At 36.0% G+C, this 17,924-nt stretch overlaps 1 protein-coding gene across 3 annotated transcripts in view; it reads left to right on the top strand.

Annotated features, from left to right (window-relative positions):
• The window catches only part of ZNF570 (zinc finger protein 570), a 30,341-nt gene extending 12,877 nt beyond the window's left edge, over positions 1–17,464 (top strand). For all 3 annotated transcript variants that reach the window (XM_080827806.1, XM_080827807.1, XM_080827808.1), the window contains exon 5: positions 13,717–17,464. In XM_080827806.1, coding sequence (XP_080683932.1) covers positions 13,717–15,074 — 1,358 coding nt within the window. In that variant the 3' untranslated portion in view covers positions 15,075–17,464. The remainder of the gene's footprint in view (positions 1–13,716) is intronic.
• Positions 17,465–17,924: the final 460 nt, after the last annotated feature.

The following is a 17,924-nucleotide window of genomic DNA, read 5'->3' as shown; positions in this document are numbered from 1 at the left end:
ATTTTTTTTTAATTTTTAAATTTTTTAATAAACATATAATGTATTTTTATCCCCAGGGGTACAGGTCTGTGAATCGCCAGGTTTACACATTTCACAGCACTCATGATAGCACATACACTCCCCAATGTCCATATCCCCACCACCCTCTTCCATCCCCCGTCCCCCCAGCAACCCTCAGTCTGTTTTTTGAGATTGAGTCTTTTATGGTTTGTCTCCCTCCCAATCCCATCTTCTTTCATTTTTTTTTCCTACCCCCCAACCCCCCTACATTGCATCTCCACTTTCTTATATCAGGGAGATCGTATGATAGTTGTCTTTCTCCTATTGACTTATTTCGCTAAGCATAATACCCTCTAGTTCCATCCACGTCGTCGCAAATGGCAAGATTTCATGTCTTTTGATGGCTGCATAGTATTCCACTATATATATATATATATATATATATATATATATATATATATATATCACATCTTCTTTATCCATTCATCTGTTGATGGACATCTAGGTTCTTTCCATAGTTTGGCTATTGTGGACATTGCTGCTATAAACATTCGGGTGCACGTGCCCCTTTGGAGCACCACGTTTGTATCTTTAGGATATATACCCAGTAGTGCAATTGCTGGGTCATAGGGTAGCTCTATTTTCAGTTTTTTGAGGAACCTCCACACTGTTTTCCAGAGTGGTTGCACCAGATTGCATTCCCACCAACAGTGTAGGAGGGTTCCCCTCTCTCTGCATCCTCGCCAGCATCTGTCATTTCTTGACTTGTTAATTTTAGCCATTCTGACTGGTGTGAGGTGGTATCTCATTGTGGTTTTGATTTGTATTTCCCTGATGCTGAGTGATGTGGAACATTTTTTCATGTGTCTGTTGGCCATCTGGATGTCTTCTTTGCAGAAATGTCTGTTCATGTCCTCTGCCCATTTCTTGATTGGATTATTTGTTCTTTGGGTGTTGAGTTTGCTAAGCTCTTTATAGATTTTGGATACTAGCCCTTTATCTGATATGTATCATTGATTTTTTAAAAAATCTCTGAGAAGTCAATTATAGGAAGACTTGTCAAAAAACTCTAATGGTGAATACATAATTTTTTGGTAATTCTGACAACTGGTTTTTTACATTTTAAAAGTATTTTATTAGGTCATATGTTTTTGGAATTGTTTTATTTCTCTGGTAAATTCTTCCATATATTATTGTTACCCTCTTTAAATCTAGTGATGATTTTTCCCTTAACTATATTGCTTGATATTAGTGTAGCTATACTAGCCTTCTTTTGTTAATACTTCCTTGGTGTAGTTTTTTATCTCTCTACTCCCTTACTCTCTGTGTTTATCTTATAAAGAGTACTTATAGCTAAAGAGTTTTTTAGTCTACTCTGATAATCTGTATCTTTTAACTAAATGATGATAGTTACATATTTTGGTATTATTGGTAGAATTGGACTAATTTCCACCATCTTATTTTCTTTTATAAATTCTTTTCCTATTTTTTGTTTCTTGACTTTTACTCCATCTACCACTTTGAAAGATAAACAGTCTATTTCTATTCTTCTATTGGTTAGCTTAAAAAATTTAACATTTATGGGACATCTGGCTAGTTCAGTCAGTAAAACATACGACTCTTGATATTAGGGTTGTAAGTTCGAGCCCCACTTTGGCTGTAGAGATTACTTGAAAATAAAATCTTTTAAAAAAAAGTTAACATTAATAATCACTTTAACAAAGTCTAAAATTAATCCTTACCTTTATTTTCCTCCCTTAAAAATATAAGAACTTTAGAATGATTTAATTTCACTTATCCTCATTTTGGTTATTTTTTAATCCCATAAATTATTTCATTTTATGAAGTTACAAAATTAGACCATTATTTTGTTCAGTTAGTGTTGTTTAGATTTACTCATATTTCATTTTCTTCTTTCATCATTCCTTTCTATATCCCAGAACTTTTTCCTGTGTCAACTCCTTTGTCAATAAATATACTATTTATACAGACTGTTTTGTTATTATTAATTTATTCATTTGTTTGGTATACTTATTTTGCTTTCATGCATATAAGAATATATATATGCACTCATAAATTGACAGTCATTATTTTTATCAGCACCTGAAAGATACCACTCCATACTTTTCTGGCTTCTATTTTTGGTATTAAGATGTCAGTTCTCATTAATATTTTCTTCCTTGCTTCTTTTAAAAACTACCTTCTCGGGGCACCTGGGTGGCTCAGTGGGTTAAAGCCTCTGCCTTCAGCTCAGGTCATGATCCCAGCGTCCTGGGATCGAGCCCCACATCGGGCTCTCTGCTCGGCAGGGGGCCTGCTCCCTCCTCTCTCTCTGCCTGCCTCTCTGCCTACTTGTGATCTCTGTCTGTCGGATGGATAAATAAAATCTTAAAAAAAAAAAAAAACTAAAAAAAAAAACTACCTTCTCTTTGCCCTTGTTATTCTGTATTTTCACTATGACATATCTACATTAAATATCATTTTAATTGCTCTACTTGGGATTATGGTTCTGATATCTGACCATTCAGGTCTTAACAGTTCCTGGGTAGTGATCAGTGGTTATTTTTTTCACATATTATCATTCCCCTATTCTCTGTATTTTCTTTTCCTAAGACTCCAGTTAGATGTGGCTAAGACCTTCTTTCTCATCAGGGTTAAACTGAGGGTGTTAGCTTCAGTTGTCCCTTACTTACTTGAAAGTACCTTCTGGAATCTTTTTGACTTCTGGGAGTTTACCTTAATTTCTTGCCAGCTTTGCAACACATCTAAAAAAGATATTTTCTGTATTTTACATAACATCTTATGTCTTTTAGTTGTTTTAACCAGACAGGTTTGTCATATTAACCAGCCTGCTCTAATGATGGACAGGAATCCTGACACTGTTAAAAGGATCTGGCAACTCACTGCCATGTTGCTGTCTCTAATTTTATACCCATATACACTCCATGTGAATGAGAAAAGAGTGCATCTATACCTTTTGATAACATGGTAGATTAAATATAATATCATAATGTATTTTCTTAATTTACATTTCTTTGAATACATGAGATTAATAGTTACATGCATTTATTACCCAGTTAAAAGTTGTGTCTTCACATCATTTGTCTATTTTTAATGAATTATTAATCCATTTTGCATATTTATAAGGGTTCTACCTTAAGGATTTTTTTTTGTTTTATATTAAAAACATTTATTTGTTTATAGTAAGATACTGTAATAAAATTTACTCTTAACCATTTTTAAAGTATATTGTCCATATTGTTTTGCTACAAGCACCAGAATCTTCCCATAGAACTCTTTTCATCTTGTAAGACTGAAACTCTATATGCATTAAACAGTAATTCTCCATTCTCCCCTTCCCTAGTCCTTGGCAACCACCATTCCACCTTCTTTCTTTGAATTTCAATAATCTAGGTACTTGATATAAGTGGACAGCATTTGTCTTTTTGTGACTGGCTTATTTTACATGGGTTAATGTCTTCAAAGTTGAATCACGTCGTAGCATGTCTCACATTTTCCTCCTTTTCATTTATTTTTTTTAAAGATTTTTTATTTATTTATTTGACAGACAGAGATCACAAGTAGGCAGAGAGGCAGGCAGAGAGAGAGGAGGAAGCAGACTCCCCACTGAGCAGAGAGCCCGAAGCGGGGCTCGATCCCAGGATCCTGGGATCAGGGCCTGAGCTGAAGGCAGAGGCTTTAACCCACTGAGCCACCCAGGTGCCCCAATTTCCTCCTTTTCAAAAGTGAAATAACATTTGATTGTGTGTGTATACACACACACACACACACACACACACACACACACCACATTTTGTTTATCCATCCATTTAATGACACTTTGGTTGCTTCCATCTTTTGGCTATTGTAAATAATGCTCCTGTGAACATAGAAGCACAACCACCTATTTAAGACCTTGTTTCCAGTTCTTTTGGGTATATACTTAGAAGAGAAATTGCTGGATCTTATTTTTAATTTTTGAGGAACTGCCATACTGTTTTCCATGGAGGCTCTCCCACTTTACATTCTCACCAACAGTGCCAAGGGTTCCAATTTCCCCACATTTTCACTACCACCTGTTATTTTCTTTTTCTTTCTTTCTTTTTTAATCGTAGCCATCCTAATCAGTATGAAGTAGCATCTTGTGGTTTTGATTTGCATTCCCCTAATGATTAGTGATGTTGAACATCCTTTCATACTTGTTGGCCATTTGTATATCTTCTTTGGAAAAATGTCTGTTCAAGTCCTTTGTCTATTTTTTAATTGTGTTCTTGTCCAGGTGCAGTTCTTTATATATTCTGGATATATATGCATTTTCAGATGCATGATTTGCAGATGTTTTTCTCCCATTCTGTGGGCTGCCTTTTTACTTTGTTGATTATAACCTTTAATAAATAAAAGATTTTAATTTTCATGAAATTCAGTTTTACTTTTCCTTTGGTGCCTATGCTTTATGATATCATAACCAAGAAATCATTGCTAAATTCAATGTCATGAGTATTTTTGAGTATTTTTCCCTATGTTTGCAACTAAAAATATTTTAGTTTTAGGTTTTACATTTAGGTCTCTGATCCATTTGAAGTAAACTTTTGTATATGATGTAAAGTAAGAGCCCAGCTCTTTTGTTTGCATAAGGATACCCAATTTTCTCGGCACCATTTGTTGAAAAGCCTGTCCTTTCCCACTGAATGGTCTTTGCACCCTTAGCATCTGTATGTCTTCTTTGGGAAAAAATGTCTATACATGTCTTTTGCCCATTTCTGAATTGGATTATTTGTTTTGGGGGTTTTGAGTGTGATAAGTTCTTTATAGATTTTGAATATTAACTCTTATCAGATACATCATTTGTAAATATCATTTCCCATTCAGTAGGTTGCCTTTTAGTTTTGTTGATTGTATCCTTTGATGTGCAGAAACTTAGTTTGATGAAGTTCCAATAGTGTTTGTTTTTGTTTTGTTTGTTTTTGTTTCCCTTGCCTAGAGACATATCTAGCAAGAAGTTGCTATGGCTGATGTCAAAGAGGTTACTGTCCATGTTCCTTAGGATTTTAATGGCTTCCTGTCTCATATTTAGGTCTTTCCTCCATTTTGGACTTATTTTGTGGGTATGATGTAAGAAAGTGGTCCAGTTTTCACAACACCATTTGTTGAAGAGACTGTCTTTTTTCCATTGGATATTCTTTCCTGCTTTGTCAAAGATTAATTGACCATATAGTAGTGGGTTCATTTCTGGATTTTTTATTCTGTTCTGTTGATCTGTAAGTCTGTTTTTGTGCCAGTACCATACTGTCTTGTTCACTATGCTTTGTAATATAACTTGAAGTCCAGAATTGTGATGCCTCTAGTTTTGCTTTGCTTTTTCAAGTTTGCTTTGTCTATTCAGGGTCTTTTGTGTTTCCATACAAATTTTAGGCTTGTTTGTTCTAGTTCTGTGAAAAATATTGTTGGTATTTTGATAGGGATTGCATTAAACCCATAGATTGCTTTGGGTAGTGTAGATATTTTAACAATATTTGTTATTCCAATCCATGAGCATGGAATGTCTTTCCATTTCTTTGCAGCATATTCAATTTCTTTCTTCACTGTTTTATAGTTTTCAGAGTACAGGTCTTTCACCTCTTTAGATAGGTTTATTCCTAGGTATCTTATGGCTTTTGGTACAATTGTAAAAGGGATTGAGTCCTTGATTTATATTTCTGTTGCTTCGTTATTTATGTATGGAAATGCAACTAATTTCTTTCCTTTTTTTTTTCCGTCCAAGATTTTATTTAAATTCAAATTAGTTAACATATAGTGTAGTACTACTTTCAGGAATAGAATTTAGTGATTCATCACTTACGTATAACACCCAGTACTCATCACAGCAACTGCCCTCCTTAATGCCCATCACCCATTTAGCCCATCTCCTCCACCCATCTCTCCTCCAGCACACTCAGTTTGTTCTCTGTAGTTAAGAGTCTCCTGAGGTGCCTGGATGGCTCAGTTGATTGAGCATCTAACTCTTGATCTCGGCTCAGGTCTGATCTCACAGTTGTGGATTCGAGCCCCACAGTGGGTTCTGCACTAGGCATGGAGCCTTCTTAAAAAAAAAAAAAGAGAGAGAGTCTCTTAAGGTGTGCCTCTCTCTTTGTTTTTATCTTATTTTATTTTCCCTTCCCTTCCCCTATGTTCATCTCTTTTGTTTCTTAAATGCCACATGAGTGAAATTGCATGGTATTTGTCTTTCTCTGACTTATTTCACTTAGCATAATACACTCTAGTTCCGTTTCTGTCATTCCAAATAGCAATAGTTCATTCTTTTTGATGGTTGAGTAATATTTCTTTATATATATACACACACACACACACACATCCACATCTTCTTTATCCATTCATCAGTCAGTGGATATGTGGGCTCTTTCCATAATTTGGCTGTTGTTGATAGTGCTGCTCTAAACACTAGGGTGCATGTGCCCCTTCAAATCTGTAGTTTTGTATCCTTTGGATAAATACCTAATAGTGCATTTGCTAGGTTGTATGGTAGTTCTGTTTTTAACTTTTTGAGGAACCTCCATACTGTTTTCCAGAGTGGTTATACCAGTTTGCATTCCCACCAGCAGTGTAAGAGGATTCCCCTTTCTCCACATCTTTGCCGACATCTGTTGTTTCCTGAGTTGTTTGTTTAGGAATTCTGACAGGTAGTGAGCTGGTACCTCATTGTGGTTTTGATTTGTATTTCCCTGTTGATAAGTGATGGTGAGCATTTTCTCATGTGTCTCTTAGCCATTAATGTAATAGGTTTCTATACATTTATTTTGCCCTATGACTCTACTGAATTCAGGTATCAATTCTAGCAATTTTTTGTGGAGTCTTTTAGATATAGATATAGAGTATCATGTCATCAGCAAATAATCAAAGTTTGATTTATTCCTAATGATTTGGCTGCCTTTTATTTCTTTGTATTGTCTGACTGCTATGGCTAGGACTTCCAGTACTGTTAAATAAAAGTGGTGAGAGAGGCGTCTGGGTGGCACAGTCAGTTGTGTGTACGACTCTTAGTTTTATATTAGGTCATGATTTCAGGGTCATGAGATAGAGCCCCATGTTGGGCTCTGCACTCAGTGTGGAGTCTACTTAAGTTTCTCTATCCTTTCCCTCTGCCCCTCCCACTAGTGTGCTCTCTCTCTCTCTCAAATAGATAAATAAATCTTCTTGAAAAAATAACAGTGGTGACAGTGGACATCACTCTCTTGTTCTTGACTGTACTGGAAGAGCACTCAGTTTTTCCCTATTGAGGATGATAATAGCTGGGTTTTTCATATAAGTTGGCACCCTTATCAAAAGTCATTTGACTATATATGTGAGGGTTTATTGTTGGGCTTTCTATTTTCTATTCCATTAGTCTGTATGTCTGTCCTTATGCCAGTACTACACTGTTTTGATTACTGTAGCTCTGTAGAAATTTCTGAAATCAGGAATTGTGAGACTTTGTTCTTGCTTTTCCAGATTTGTTCTGGAAATTTGATCTTCCTCTTCAAGATTACTTTCACTATTTGGGGTCCATTGAGATTCCATATGAATTTTAGGATCAATTTTTTCTTATATCTGAAAAAAAAATCATTGGGATTTAAGAGGAATTGTACTGAATTTATAGATAGCTTCAGGTAGTATATACTTCTTAGTAATATTAATGTTCTAATTCATGAATTCAGGATATCTCCATTTATTTACAGCTTATTTGATTTCTTTCTGCAATGTTTTGCAGTTTTCATTGTATAAGTCTCACCTCTTTGATTAATTCCTATTTTATTCTATTGTAAATAGAGTTGTTTTAATTTCATTTTCAGATTGTTCATTGTTCATGTATAGAAATGCAACTAATTTGGATGTGTTGACTTTGTATCTTGCTACTTTGCTGAATTTGTTTATTAGTTCAAATGGACGGTGAGGGCAAGTGGAGTCTTTAGTGTTTCTACATAGAAGAGCATGTCATCTACAAACACATAATTTTACTTCTAACTTTATAATGTGGATTTTAAAATTTTATTTTTCTTGACTAATTTCTCTGGCTAGAACATCCAGTAGTATCCTGACTAGAAGTGGTGAAGGTAGGCATTCTTGCCTTTTTCCTGGAAATCTTGGAGGAAAGCTTTTAGTCTTTTACCATTAAATATGGTTTTAGCTATGGGCTTTTCATATATGGCTTGTATTACGTTGAAGTAGTTTCTTTCTATTGCCAGTTTGTTGAGTGTTTTTTAATCATGAAAGGGCTTTGGATTTTGTCAAATGCTTTTTCTGCACCAATTGAAATGATCATTTTTCCTTCTGTTAATGTGTGTTACATTAATTTTTGCTGAACCATCCTTGCAGTCCAGCATTAAATTCCACTTGGTCATGGTGTATAATCCTTACAATATGCTGTTGAATTCAGTTTGCTAGTATTTGTTGATGATTTTTACATCAGTGCTCATAAGAGATATTGGTTTCTAGTTTTCTCATAGTATCTTATAGTCTTGCTTTGGTATCAGAGTAATGCTGGCCTCACAGAATGAGTTTGGAATTCATCACTCCTCTTCATTTCTTTGGAAGAGTTTGAGGAGGATTTGTGTGAATGTTTTAAATGTGTGATAGAATTCACCACAGACACTATCTGGTCCTAGGCCTTTTCTTGTTAGAAGATTTTGGATTACTGATTCAGTCAACTTACTAGTTACGTGTCTGTTCAGATTTTTCTATTTCTTTATGATTCAGTCTTGGTAGGTTGTATGTTTCTTAGAATTTGTCCATTTTACCCAGTTTACCCCATTTGTTGGCATGCAGTTGTTCATAGTACTCTCTTATAATCCTTTTTATTTCTGTATGATTGGTCATAATGTGGCACCTTTCATTTCTGATTTTAGTTATTCAGGTCTTTTTTTCTTAGTCAACCCAAATAAAAGTTTGTCAGTTTTGCCTATCTTTTTGAATAACTATCTCTTGGTTTTGCTGATTCTATTATTTTTCTGTTTATTTTGTTTATCTCTGCTTAGTCTTTCCTAGCTTTGGATTTTAGTTTGCTCTTTTTCTAGTTTGTTAAGATGCAAAGTTAGGTTGTTGATTTTGGCTCTTTCTTCTTTAATGTAAGCATTAATAGCTATATATTTCCCTTTTAGCACAGCTTTTGATGCGTCCCCTAATTTTTGGTATGTTATATTTTTATTTCCATTGGTTTCAAGATAACTTGTGATATCTTCTTTGACTTGTTGGTTGGTTAAGTGTTTAACTTCCATATATTTGTGGATTTTTCCAGTTTTCATTTTGCTTTTGATTCCTAGTTTAATTTCATTATGATTGAGAAAGGTAATTTGTATGATTTCAATCTTTTAATATTTATTAATGCATCTTTTATGGACAACACATAGTCTATCCTAGATACATGTTTACTTTTTTGATGTGCTTTATGATTTAAAAAAAATTTTTTTTAAGATTTTTTATTTATTTGAAAGAGAGAAAGATCACAAGTAGGCAGGCAGAGAGAGTGGGAGAAGCAGGCTCCCCTCTGAGCAGAGAGCCCAGTGTGGGGCTCGATTCCAAGACCCTGAGATCATGACCTGAGCCAAAGGCAGAGGCTTAACCCACTGAGCCATCCAGGTGCCCCTGGATTCTTAAAAAGGTCAGTTTTCCAAACTGCAAAATCTGAGAGAACAGTCTACACAAGACTGTGCTTATTTCAGACACCAGCTGCAAATCTGGATCTTCAGGGCCGCCCTCATTTCTGACGAGCTGGCTACAGATAAGGGGGTACCTGCAGACACCCTCACGTTTGATAATTCACAACAGTGGTTCACAGAGGTCAGGGAAGAACTATATTATGATTACAGTTTTATTTTAACAAAAGATACAAAGAACCAGCCAAAAGTAGAGACACCAAGGGCAAGGTCTCCAAGAGCTGCAAACATGAAGGGGCCCTCCAGACATTTCAGTGTTTAAAAGAATAAGCTCTCAAGAGAACGTCATTGTACAGGGTTATTTGTTTTTTGTGTGTGTGTGTTTCAGTTTCTTTATGTAGGCATGATTGAGTGAGTCGTTGCTGAGTCCCCAATGTGATTCAATCTCCAGCCTCCTTCCCTTCCCAAAAGTCAAACTGATACCATGGTGGCTCAAAGCACCAATACTTTAGTTACATGGTTGGTCTTTCTGACATGGCCAGCCTCCATCCTAAATCATCACATTAGCAAAAATTATATAGGGGTATGTTGTGAGTCATAAACTATAGTTATAAACTATCAGGTGTGGTCCAAGGGGCTCACTATGAATAACAGTGACACTCCTTCCAGGAATATAGAGGCTTTAAATGGACCACAAAGTTCTGCCAAATTCTTTATTAAACAATTTTTAAAAAAATTCACAATGCAGTTCTGATTATGAGTGAAAGTAATATATTGATTTAGAATTAATGGCTTTACATTGTTCTTCACATAGAAAATCAAAGTATGCATCTTCTCCCTTTATGCAGATTTATGGGGGGGGGCATTGGGTCCCTCATTAGAATTGTAAAGCTTTTGCCTCTTTCTTGTAAAGTTTATTTTTAAGCTATTTTCCCTCTTCATTTTTGTTGTCAATGTTATAGTTTTCTTCTGAGGTTAATTATTTTCTTTATGCTTTCCCTTATTCCTTTTTAAAATTGATTCTAAAATTACAAAATGATACATTCTTATTTGAAACAATAAGTATAAATACTACAGTAATCTCCCTTCTACATAGCTTCTACATTCTATTAGGCATCTTTTATTTATGTAATGACTAATTTCCGGTGTTTTGCAAGTCACAACATGCACATAATTCTTTTTTTTTTTTAAGATTTTTTTTATTTTATTTGACAGAGATCACAAGTAGGCAGAGAGGCAGGCAGAGAAAGAGAGAGGAGGAAGCAGACTCCCTGCTGAGCAGAGAGCCTAATGCGGGGCTTGATCCCAGGATCCTGGGATCCTGAGCCGAAGGCAGAGGCTTTAACCCACTGAGCCACCCAGGCGCCCCCACATAATTCTTTTTAATGATCACTATCGTTAGCTGTTGTTATTATTTTTGTGACATTTCTTGACTAATATTCCAGGTTTTTATTCTTTTCTTTTATTCTTTTTTAAAAAAAGATTTTATTTATTTATTTGAGATAGAGCACAAGCAGGGAGGAGGGTCAAAGGGACAAGGATAAGCAGATTCCCTGTTGAGCAGGGAACTCGAAGTAGGACTAGATTCCAGGACCCTGAGATCATGACCTGAGCCAAAGGCAAGTTGCTCAACTGAGTGAGCCACCCAGGTCTCCCAATTTTATTCTTTTTCAGTATAAATACTCTTTTCCAGTATTTTATTCTTTTTCAGTATAAATGATTGAACAAGTTGATTTTCATTACAACCTTTAGTTTAATATCATGTGATATTAATATTCTAAACCATAATTTTTTGTTTAACATTCCTTTTTTAAATATTTTTTAAAATTTTATTTATTTATTTATTTTTAAAGATTTTATTTATTTGAGACTGAGCGAGAGAGAAAGCATAAGCCAGGGGGAGAGACAGAGGGAGAAACAGACACCCCGCTGAGCAGGGAGCCTGACTCAGGGCTCAATCCTAGGACCCTGGGATCATGACCTGAGCCCAAGGCAGATGCTTAACTGACTGAGCCACCCAGGTGCCCCTTAACATTTTTTTTTAACACTTACTCCTTCTTAATCTCTTTTACTTTGTTCTGTTTTCTCAGATATCTTAATGTTGGAGTGCTTTAGGGTTGTTCATTACTTGCTCCTTTCTCTTCTATTTATCCACACTCATTCTCTTGGTAATATATTCTCTTTTACTACCATGTACATGTTGGCAGGTGCCTGGGTGGTTCAGTCGGTTAAACATTTGCCTTCAGCTCAGATCATGATCTCAGAGTCCTGGGATCGAGTCCTAGGTTGAGGCTCCCTCTGCCTGCCGCTCCTCCTGCTTGTGCTCTCTCTCTCTGACAAATAAATAAATAAAACCTTTGGGGCACCTGGGTGGCTCAGTGGGTTAAGCCTCTGCCTTCGGTTCACGTCATGGTCTCAGGGTCCTGGGATCGAGCCCCGCATCAGGCTCTCTACTCAGCAGGGAGCCTGCTTCCCCCTCTCCCTCTGCCTGCCTCTCTGTCTACTTGTGATCTCTCTCTGTCAAATAAATAAATAAAATACTTTTAAAAATAAATAAATAAATAAAATCTTTAAGAAACACACATACAAACTACCATGTATATGTTGGCAATTCCTAGTTTAAAATTCCAGACCTCTATCTTAAACTCAGTCTTATGGGTCCATCTGCCTTCTCAGCATTTCCATTTCATTATCTAAAAAAATACCTTAAGTTTATTATATTCAAAATTGAACCCAGATCTTCCATATCTCTCCACCTAAACCTGCTGTGCCCGTGGCCTTCCCCTTCACTGTTGATGGTTAATCCATGCTGCCATTGCTCAGACCATAGACTTTGAAGGCTTGCTTATCTCATTTTTCTGTTACAGTTCATATCCAATCTGTCAGGATATCCTCTTGGCATCTCCTACAAAATATACCTAGAATCTGACCATCTCGCCATACCTCCATTGATAGCTCCTTGGTCTGGTTAGTCATCTCTTCACCTGGATTACTAAAATCTTAGGTCCCCTTGCTTCTTCCCTATTTTCCACCTTTCAGTATTTTTATTAAACTGTAAATAGATATCACTCCTTTACTCCACAAACACTTCAGTAGTTCTCTATCCCTCTCAAGCTAAGAGCCAAATTCCTTAGAAAGCGTATGAAGCTTAAATAATCTTTCATCTCCTGACTTCATCTCCTACTACACTTCTCCAGTAACACTGGCCTACTTGCTATTTCTCAAACATAGAAAACATGCTTCTATTTTGAGGCTGTTTCCTTTGCCCAGAATGGTTTCTCCATATATCTAAGTGATTAACTTCTTTGCTTGCTTCAAAATCTTTGCTTAAATGTTAACTTACTAATTATTTTTACCTCTTGCTTCACCAGCATTCCTAATCTCTTTTACCCTGCTTTTCATTTTCTGTAGCACATAGTACTTCCTAATATATAATAAAATTTACTCATTTAGCATTTATTTCCTATCCCTCCTAAGAATATAAGGTCCAAGGGGCGCCTGGGTGGCTCAGTCCTTAAGCATCTGCCTTTGACTCTGGTCATGATCCCAGGGTCCTGGGATTGAGCCCCGCATTGGGCTCCCTGCTCAGTGGGAAGCCTACTTCTCCCTGTCCCACTCCCCCTGCGTGAGTTCCCTCTCTTGCTGTGTCTCTCTCTGTGTAAAATAAATAAGTAAAATCTTAAAAAATTCAGAAGATTATATGGCACACGTTTCAGTGAATATTCTTCAAAGAAGCAACTATAAGAATAGAGGTTATTTCAGTGCCTGTGTTAATCATACATGCATAAAATTATAACCAAGTCCCTCCACTTCTAAAATTCCTTATTGACCTGAGATTTACCTTACTGATTTCCTTATAATTCTAATCATTCCTCCTCAAGTTTCTGTGTGACCTGTTTTGTTTCTTGCAAACGTCAGAACTATAAAAGCCAATTTTCTTGTGGCTTTATTTATTAAATTTGCATACTTCACTGTATGAATGTACTTTCATAAATGTTTCTTCTGGTACATGATAGAGGAGATGTTTTCTTTTTTTTCGTATATGTACTGCTGAAGCGAGCACGAGACGTTTTCTTTAATTATTTTTCAGGCTGGGAATCTATGTGTGACACTGAAGAATTAACTTCAAAGCAGAACATTTATGAAGCACAGTCATCACAGAAGATAATAGAAAAACTCACAAGCTATGGCCTTGAGTATTCCAGTTTGAGAGAAGAATGGAAATGTGAGGGCAATTTTGAGAAACAGTCAGTTAATCAGAAGGCATGTTTCAAGGAAGAGACAATCACTCATGAAGAAGCCCTTGTTAATAAAAGAGCACAAGAATATAACAAATCTTGGGGAAGTTTCCATCTGAACACACTGCTTCATACACAACAGATAATCACCAAAGAGGAAAAAGTACATAAGCATGATACACATAAGAAAAGCTTTAGAAAAAATTTAATGGCCATTAAGCCCAAGAGTATCTATACAGAGAAGAAACTCTTGAAATGTAATGACTGTGAAAAAGTCTTTAGCCAGAGCTCATCTCTTACTCTTCATCAAAGAATTCATACTGGAGAGAAACCATATAAATGTGTAGAATGTGGAAAAGCCTTTAGCCAGAGATCAAATCTTGTTCAACATCAGAGGATTCATACTGGAGAGAAACCCTATGAATGTAAGGAATGTAGGAAAGCCTTCAGTCAGAATGCACACCTTGTTCAACACCTGAGAGTTCATACTGGAGAAAAACCTTATGAATGCAAGGTGTGTAGGAAAGCCTTTAGCCAGTTTGCTTACCTTGCTCAACATCAGAGAGTTCATACTGGAGAGAAACCTTATGAATGTATTGAATGTGGGAAAGCATTTAGCAATAGATCATCCATTGCTCAACACCAGAGAGTTCATACTGGTGAGAAACCGTACGAATGTAATGTCTGTGGGAAAGCATTTAGCCTTCGTGCATACCTTACTGTACACCAGAGAATACATACTGGAGAGAGACCCTATGAATGTAAGGAATGTGGGAAGGCTTTCAGCCAGAATTCACATCTTGCTCAACATCAGAGAATTCATACTGGAGAAAAACCTTACAAATGTCAAGAATGTAGGAAAGCATTCAGCCAGATTGCCTACCTTGCCCAACATCAAAGAGTTCATACTGGAGAGAAACCCTATGAATGTATTAAATGTGGAAAGGCTTTTAGCAATGACTCATCCCTTACTCAACATCAGAGAGTTCATACTGGAGAGAAGCCTTATGAATGTAACGTTTGTGGAAAGGCTTTTAGTTACTGTGGATCCCTTGCCCAACATCAGAGAATTCATACTGGAGAGAGACCTTATGAATGTAAGGAATGCAAGAAAACTTTCAGGCAGCATGCACACCTTGCTCATCATCAGAGAATCCATCTTGGGGAATCTCTCTCACCACCCAATCCAGTCAATCACCAAGTCCTCTAGACATTCTCATAAGTATTTCCAGAATTTATACTCTTTTCTCTGTAGTCTACAATTCATCTCACCTGGGTCACCATGCTGTAGCTTTCTAACATGTCTTCCTGTATCAACTTTTGGTTCCTTTAAATTCATTTCCCACCATGACCCAAACTGATTTTTTTTTTTTTTGAGTGTAAGAATACATCACTGCCTCCAATTAAAACTTTTTTGGGGCTTACTATTGTTCTTAAGCTAATATCTAAAGTCTTAAAATTGTCTATGAGGCATTTCATATCTGGTTCTATACCTTTCAGCCTTATTTTATTCCAGTCTCCTTCTCTGAGCACTAGGCACTTCCCAGGACTAAGAGCTTAGATTCTGGAAAATCATAGCTCTACCACTACTGTGGCATTATGTGACTTTGAGTAATTTGTTTGACCTATCTAAACCTCAGGGTTTTCTTTAATTCTTAAAATAGGGGTAATAAAGGATACTGTATTGTAGAAATGTGATTATTAAATGAAATAGTGTCTGTTGTAGATTGATGCATATTAAGTAATAAATTTGCATGTAAAGTGCTTCACATAGCACAACAAACACAGCAGGTATTCAATAAATCATGATAGCTTACATGTATTGAGTGCCTACTATGCACCAGGCACTGTTCTACACACTCAACATATATAAACTCACTTACTCGGCCCAGCTAGAATAAGGTTCCTCAATGGATAAAGTAGAACATTCCTGGGAAGCAGCAGGTCAGAATTGAGAAAACCCAAACATTTGAGAAATATAAGTGGGAGTCTTCATACTCTAGATAAGTAATCAATATAGACACAAGTAGTAGACCTACACCTACAACCAGTTTTAGGAAGTTTCTAAAGAGAATTGGATAAACCAATCAATATGAAGAAAATGGGGATTCACACAGAATACAGAACTCACATTTAGATCAAGAAAAGAAAACACTATCACAATTAACTCCAAAAAACAATAAACATAGAAAATTCATACTATCCCATAAAAAGGCACCAGGCCCAGGCAATGGTATTGGGTGAATCTAGGTAAATTTAAGAAGGTTTTAAATTGTTCCATGCCACAGAAAAAGTATAAATTTTGTAAATTTTTTAACCAGTGGTTGTAAAATTGAAACCAAAAGGGGATTGAGGGAAAGAAGTTACAAATATATATAGGCTTTTACATATTTGAAATATATACGTTTCCATTCATTCAGTGAATATTAAGTAGCTACTGTTTGCTGGACACTGTTTTAGATATGAGGAGACAGTAGTGATGAATACTAAGACTATGTCCTCATGGAGTTTAAAGTTATTTAAAGGCTAAAATTGAATTGAAATTGTTCACAGTTAAATATAAAATAGATTCTCTCAACTCAACAAAATGAAGAATAATAAACTGGGAGTAGCATATAATCTAGGCTGAAGAGACTCAGGATAATAATGTTATGTTATTCCTAGTTCACAAATTCACTGCAATTAGAACTAAAACTCCTCAGGTCTTTTTGCCCTTTAATTTCACAACCTTGTTCTGAAATTCATCTATGAAGTGTGACTTGTTAAGACACCAAGGAAGTTGAGTCTGACCTACAGAAATTCTGCATATGAGAAAGATGGTTTATACCTGTAGAGAAAGGATGGATTTGAGGTTATTAGAATAATTGTTTATATCCATTATAGTAAGGGAAATGCAAATAAAACCACAGTTAACTATTTCAAAATCATCACATTGGCAAAAAGTGTCACACAGCCAATTACTAGAAAGATGTGGAACAGTAGGATGTTCATACAGTGCTGTTGGAAGTAGTTGTATTTAGGATAATTTAGCAATATCTAGTAAAGTTGAAAATATGCATACTCTCTGACCCAGCAGTTCCATACTTAAACCTCTTATAGTCTCTCCTCATGTGTTTAGGGTGATGTACATAAAGTCTATTTCAGCATTACTTGAGAGTGAAAAGTTCAAAGCAATCAAAATAACCATTAGGGTGAATGTAAGTTATAGCCTAAGTCAAAAGGAATGAAGTAGAGATACTTCTATCAACACGGATAAATCTTTTTTAAAAAAAGGATAAATGTTAAAATAATATTAATGAAATGGAACTGGAGAGTATTTTGTATGAGATGGTACCACTTATATAAAGTTTGAAAATATGCAAATTGATGCTATGTGTATATGGCTAAATACCATATAGATTTAGTGTTACAACATTCATGGAAATAATAAATCCAAAACAGGAGTGACATATGGAGGGGGAAAAATGAGATTGAGAAAAGGATGCAAAGGGAGATATCTTTTAATCATTTACTTCTTTAAAAAATAAGCAAGTGTGGCCAATTCTTACAAATCGATAAAACTGGTTGTTGGTTTATAGGTAGGTTCTTATTCTCTGTATCTTTCATAATAAAAAAAATAAAGAATATTAAATATTTTTTTGTCAAGTTATTTCCTTGCCATACCTCAATCATGACACTGGTGTTCCCATCTATATTCACCATTCTCTTCAGAGAGAAGCTGACACATAATTGATCATACAGTCTCCTCATTCTTTTTTTTTTAATTTATTTATTTGACAGATCACAAGTAGGCAGAGAGGCAGGCAGAGAGAGAAGGGAGGAAGCAGGCTCCCTGCTGAGCAGAGAGCCCGATGCGGGGCTCGATCCCAGGACGCTGGGATCATGACCTGAGCCGAAGGCAGCGGCTTTAACCCACCAAGCCACCCAGGCACCCCTAGTCTCCTCATTCTTTTAATATAGCACATTATATTGATTTTTTTAAAGTAGGTACCACACCCAGCATGGAGCCCAATGCCGGGCTTGAACTCATGACGGTGAGATCAAGACATGAACTGAGATC

The sequence above is a fragment of the Martes martes genome, assembly GCF_963455335.1.
Source record: "Martes martes genome assembly, chromosome: 17".
Taxonomy (NCBI): Eukaryota; Metazoa; Chordata; class Mammalia; order Carnivora; family Mustelidae; genus Martes; species Martes martes.
This window is presented reverse-complemented; position numbering and strand designations above follow the sequence as displayed.